The sequence below is a fragment of the Phascolarctos cinereus genome, unplaced genomic scaffold (assembly GCF_003287225.1).
Source record: "Phascolarctos cinereus isolate Bilbo 61053 unplaced genomic scaffold, phaCin_HiC Scaffold_7;HRSCAF=346, whole genome shotgun sequence".
NCBI lineage: Eukaryota > Metazoa > Chordata > Mammalia > Diprotodontia > Phascolarctidae > Phascolarctos > Phascolarctos cinereus.
In genome coordinates, this window is record NW_027556180.1 from 48893366 (window position 1) to 48899460 (window position 6095).

Consider the following 6095-nt stretch of genomic DNA (forward strand, 5'->3'; position numbering starts at 1 on the left):
CATCATGTAAATTAGTTATGGCCATAAACGTTTTCATTTAAAAACAGCGACTTAAAATATGATATTGTAAATCTCCTGATATGTTTTACCCGAATTAATTTAATTTGGGGGCAGTGTAACGTTAGCCTTCGAGTTCATTTGCGGTGGGGATAGTATGGAAAAGCTTCTCGGCTTCCACAATTCACCCACATTAATATTTATGTAGCATATGCAATCTATTTCTGTATTTTTATGGTTGTTATTCTGTGTCTGCAAAGGTCATTTAAATTATACTGCGGCCGAAAATTTGTTTCATAAATTTTGATATAAATACTAATTACACACTATCCTCTTGCCAGCAGGGACTCTTTCCTGGATGACATTTATATAGAGAGCACTGTCGCTGTCTTCCTAGTGACTGAAGGGAGAGTGGTTAGAAAAACAAACAAACAAAAAAAAAACCCACCACAAAACTGATAGTTTTCGCGGCCGAGAGCTCAAGTTGCAGCAGGTTGGTTGGGAGAACAAGAAAGTCCTACCACGGTTAATGAGATTTAAGAATCTTTAATAAGGTACGAAATGTTACCAAACAGTTCTGTAAACTAAATTTTACATACGAGTTCTTCTATCCATAAATATTGAATATCTGTAACATGTATAACCGGCCCTTTACATGCGGATAAATATGGAAAGTAGGAAGTATATACATTATGTTGTATTTGCCAAAAGCAATGGACAGATATAGTTTATATCTTTTTTTTTTAATATCACTTTACATAAACAAATGTAACAGTTTGACACGCAGAGCGATCCAGGCTTGTACTATACGAATTCTTGACAGGACTGTAACAACATTTTACTGCACTACTTAGACTGGACTTTGGGACGAAATGTTTGCACTTTATACAAAAAAAGCACATTAATATCAATAATATTCTGTTAGATTGACGTTTAGACTGTAATCATACAAAGGAATTCACATTGTGGTACACATTTACTAGAACATTCTTGCCATTCAGTACAAATAGTTGAATTTCTGCCTCCCCACCCCCCTCCCCCTCCACACCCTGGCCACCCCTCCCCCCTCCCCCCTCCCCCACATAAATGCAAAGACCACAATTCCACAGATCCCCCCTCCCTCTTCAACTGTGATATAACTATTTACAAAATCAAACAGTACATTTTATGCTAATAATTCTGTATTTACAGAAGAAAAAAGGCCGATGTCCTAAAAGCCCCATCAAATTCAGACCTGGAATCATCAGCCCTACAAAGTTGACATTTGGTCAAGGCAACCTCCTCGCTTGCTTTCTCCTACCCCTTATCTACCAAGCCATTGCCCAGAAACATAATTAAATTTAAAAAAAAAAGTTTAATTCTTCATTGTATGCGCTCCTGGGTCTACTGGTAGCTTTTTAAAAAATTAAGATTATAGGGGTTTGTATGTGGGATTCTGTTTTGATTCTCAGTGTTCGTTAATTTTTGTGGAGTCTTTTAAATACGGTTTTGTTTTTGCATTTTTTTTCTGTTTTGTTTTTAAACGTACCATTCGTTAAAATTTGACGAGAGCGTGCTATGGCCAGACGTGTGGTGGACTGCTGAAGAGGACGGAGAAAGGGAGCTCGTGGTCTGGTTTTCAGTGGAAGGAGACACGATGGTGGGTGGGGTAGAAGATTCGTAACCTGAACTGGCTGCTGGAGAAGGCTGCGATCCCTGGGAAGAAGATTCGTGGACCTACGGAAATAAAGTATTGTTTTTAAGGATACATATATATATATATACATATATATATATATGTATACATATATACATATATATATATATATAACAATAATAATGGCCTCATTAGCTAGGAGACTGAGAGGGAGCACTGTTCCTTCCTTTCCTTCATACTCCCCTTCCTTTCCCTTTCTCTAAGTTAGCTCCCCAGCTCTCCTAGGCAGTAATAAGTAGGAAAGGGCGTTATCTAGGCTCATGCAGAAGCAAGATCCTCGAAGCAGGCTTCTAGCTTAGCCGAGGACATTTGCTACGATCTGGTCCCTTGGCTGACTGGATAGGAAGGTAAATACGGTCCGGGGAACAAACAAAAGAAAGAGGACCTGAGGGGTTTGGATTGAAAAGAAAATTCCGCGGCTTCCTCCCTTAGCCACAGAGCCTGGCCACTGAATGAACAATCCAGGAAAACAGTCAACTTGGAATGAGCCCTGGGAGTGCAACTATCTTAGTGGCAAAAGGTTTCCAACTTAAATATCTATAAAACCTAGACATCTCTACCATTAAGAAATATCTTTTTACTTCACCCGTGTAACACCTTCCCACCTCAAAAAAAATCAGTTTTTCCAGAAGTAAACAAAAACAAAAACAAAAACACTCCAACTCCGGCCCATTCTGCCTTTCACTTTCCCATCCATAATGCCCCAGACCTCTAAAAGAAACAATTCTTTGGCGTTTCTGTCTTCTCTAACTAAATCGAAGACCTGGGACTAGTCCACAGTGACAAAAATAACACACAACGGAAGAGCCCACGCGATCCCGGGAGTACAAGAGTGCAGCTATTACCTTCATGTGTTTTCTGAGTGAGCTCGGATGGGTGTAGGACTTATCACACATTTTGCAGAGATAAGGTTTATCAGAAGTATGCACATGCATGTGCTTTTTGCGGTCGCTGCTATTTGCAAATCGCCTGTCACAGCCTTCGAATTCACACTTAAATGGTTTTTCACCTAGTATGGGGGGAGGGGAAAGGATCAATTAGAAAGACTGTATCTGATTTATCAAATCATTTTTAAAATAAAGAGAAAATATCAAGTATGGTACTCTTGCAACTTAAAATTTATTTTTCTGAGGTTCGTTTGGGTATTATCATCATCATTATTATTCTGCTGTTTTACTTTTGCTTCTGTTTTCTTCCATCATTTAATCTCAGTCCCTCTGTGGCTCTCTTATAGAAAAGTATTTCATTTTCCGGGTTTCTTTAATTGTTATCTTTATTTTTTTTTAAGTTCCCTGTTTCAGTCTCGGGTGCTCATTAGGTTCTCAGATACAGAAGGTGTTCTAGGTTTCTGTATGGCCCTTATTATCTATTTTTCCGCTTTTATGGCTGGTTCTCGTGATGTTTTATTCCCCTCCCCTTACCCTCTTTCCCCTCCCCCCCCACCTCCCACCCCTCCACGCGCCCAGAACACATATTTTATAATGCAATATCAGGAAACGTTTCTATGATTCCCGCACTTAGAGGCTTCGGCTGCAAAGTTGACAGAGTCGATCTCAGCCATGGTTGGAGTGAAAGATAACCCAATAACCTGAATCCCATCACTCTTAAGTACAGCCTGAAGAAAAAAAAAAAAAGGACGGCCCAGTAACACCTGCCCTAGAATTGATCAGCGGTTTTAAGAGTTTAACTATTCTCTTCCCCACTGGCCCAAGGGTTATTAGAAATGACAGGCATGTTCGGTTCAGGGTCCATTAACATCTCTCCTATGCCATTTTATAAAATACACATTCATCCAAGGTTTTAACTGAATTCTGAGCCTAGTTTCTGAAGGGGTCCGAGAGGAAACGGTCTTTTTAAAATATGTATAAGGCTACAAATAGTTCTCAAAAATCTAAGACTCTGCTTATTACTTTCTCCCTTGCCTCATCCTCTCGCCAACCTCTCCTCTCCCCAATTTCGTTAGCTTCCTTTGGCAAATCCCTCTTTTGAAGAGAGAAACGTTTTGTGGGGTGTGATCCCAGAAACTAATTTTTAAATTGTATTTTCTCTTTGAAGCAGCCTTTTCTACCGGCCGTCTCGAATACATCCTGACTGGGAAGTGTGGAGGGCATAGAGCATACAGTAGCTGCTCGTTTTTATTTTAGATTTCCCCGATCCCTCCCTTTAAAAATAATTTTCCTGGTCTCTTAGTAACTCTTTTCCTATCCCCCTCCCACCCCGCACACACATACACGCACACATACACACACGCACACATATCCCCAACCAGCCTTCTGTGCCTGCGTGCTAGGAACTTGGCCGGAGCCTTGCTTCCAGCACGGCCCTCCCGAACATCTCGACCAAACGGGGATATTTCGTTCTGGGGGGTGGGGGGGTGTTACTGTACCTGTGTGGGTTCTTTTGTGAATCTTTAAATTCTCTGATCGGGCAAATACTTTCCCGCAGCCAGGAAAGGGGCAAGGGAAGGGCTTTTCCCCCGTGTGCACTCGGATGTGATTTACAAGTTTGTATTTGGCTTTGAAAGGTTTCCCCTCTCTCGGACACTCTTCCCAGAAGCAGATGTGATTGGACTGCTCCGGGCCGCCAACGTGCTCCACCGTGACATGAGTTACCAACTCGTGCATGGTGCTGAAAGTTTTGTTGCAAGACTTTTTGGGGTTGGACAACTGCTCGGGCTCAATCCACTTACAGATAAGTTCCTGTTTGATGGGCTGCCGCATGTAGCGAAAAAAGGCCCCCGCCCCGTGGTGAGCAGCCATGTTCATGTTCATGTGCCCGTAGCCGTGCAGCTGAGTGGAAGCGTAGTGCTCCGAGCGCGGGCTGGTGACCTGGCCGTACTGATCAGGCCGCCCATACATGTCCCCGGAGAATCCCAGGCGCATCTGCCCATTCACCACATTGGGGGAAGCGTGGCCAGCCGCCTGCTCGTGCAGCCCGGGGAAGAGAAGGTGGCCCGCGGCGTCGGTGTGCCCGTGGGGCCCGGCAAAGCCGCCCGCCGCGGCCGACGCAAAGAGGCTGTGCTGTGCGCTGGCTGCCGCCTCGCCGAAACCCCGGTTGCGGAACAGAAAGTCCCGGGTCGAGTTAAAAGCGGCACTCGAGTACGAGCTGACATGGGTCGGATGGTGGTGGTGGCCCAGGGCGGCCGCCGCCGCGTAGCCAGGAGCCTGCGAGGTGAAGGCGGTCTGGCCGGCCGAGGCCAGCTCGTGGGTGCTGGGGTTAATTTTAAAGGCTCCCATGCCGTCGGCGAAGGGGTTGATGCCCAAGCCCACCTCTCTGTCCGTCACATCGCCTGCGGAGTGGTGGCGAGACGTTCCGAAGGTAGTCACCCCGATGGCGGGATACTGGGGTCCGGCGTCCAGAAGCATCTTCGCCCTCGGCCAGCCCCAGCCTCCCCCGCCCCCCCACCCTCACCTCGTAAGGGAAAAAAAAAAGAGGAGGAGGAAGAGGAGGAGAAGGAGGGGGGGCCAATACCTCGGAAAGTCAACCAGCAATCACTAGCCCGGGCTTGAGAAAAAAACCAAAATCTCCTTCCCCACCCTCCAACCCCCCCACCCCCCCTCCAAAAAAAATAGCCACGAGAATAGAGCAGAGCAGAATACAGCACAGCAGGAGATGGACGTCAAGTCGCCGCTGCCACAGTCAAGAAGCACGGAAAAATAAAAAATAAAAATAAAAAGAACAAATAAAAATAAAAACGACCCAGAAAAAAATCGGCACCCTGCCCCACCCCACCCCCCAAAAGAAGCCCCCGAAGCCTCAGCCCAGGCTGCTGCTTCCTCCTCTGCCTCCGCCTCCGCCGCCGCCGCCGCCGCCGCCGCCGCCGAGGCCGCTGAGTTAGACTTTCTTTCGGGTTAGTCTCCGGCGCGGGAGGCCCAAGTCAAGGCTGCCTGCAAAAAAGCATGGAGCTCAGCAGCCCCCCAAAAAACTTGCTCCCGTATTTTTTGCATATAGGAATGTAAGTGGAAGAGATATTTCTCTCTCCTGAGCTTCCTACTACTCTTCTCTCCCTTCTTTCCTTTCTTCTGTCTGTCTGTCTGTCTCTCTCTCTCTCTGTGTCTGTCTCTCTCTCTCTCTCTCTCTCTCTCTCTCTCTCTCTCTCTCTCTTTCTCTCTGTGTTTCTTTCTTTCTCTCTCTCTCTCGCTTTTTTTTTTTGCTTTTTGGAAAAAAAAGGCGCAAATCATGCACAATATTGTCTTTTGCGGTTTATCTTCCTGGGGAGAAACTTTCACCTCCTCAGCCGGGCGGTGAGCGCGAGACTGATAGCGGCAATCATTCCTGCAGATAAATGAATTGAAAAGACGACACCGTCCCCCCCTTGATGAATGGGAGAAGGGGGAGGAGTCACGTGCAGAGCAACGTGGGCGCGGATTGGCTCCGCTGCGCTCCCCCCTTCCCCTGCAGC

At 46.0% G+C, this 6095-nt stretch overlaps 1 protein-coding gene across 1 annotated transcript; it reads right to left on the reverse strand.

Moving 5' to 3' along the window:
- Positions 1-1091: 1091 nt before the first annotated feature.
- Positions 1092-5110, reverse strand: ZIC1 (Zic family zinc finger 1). Its single transcript, XM_020980935.2, has 3 exons — positions 4080-5110; positions 2539-2702; positions 1092-1713 (listed from the first exon to the last, which is right to left on the reverse strand). Exons 1-3 carry the CDS (start codon positions 5056-5058, stop codon positions 1516-1518), a joined length of 1341 nt encoding a protein of 446 aa, XP_020836594.1. The 5' UTR covers positions 5059-5110; the 3' UTR covers positions 1092-1515.
- Between the last annotated feature and the right edge of the window lie 985 nt (positions 5111-6095).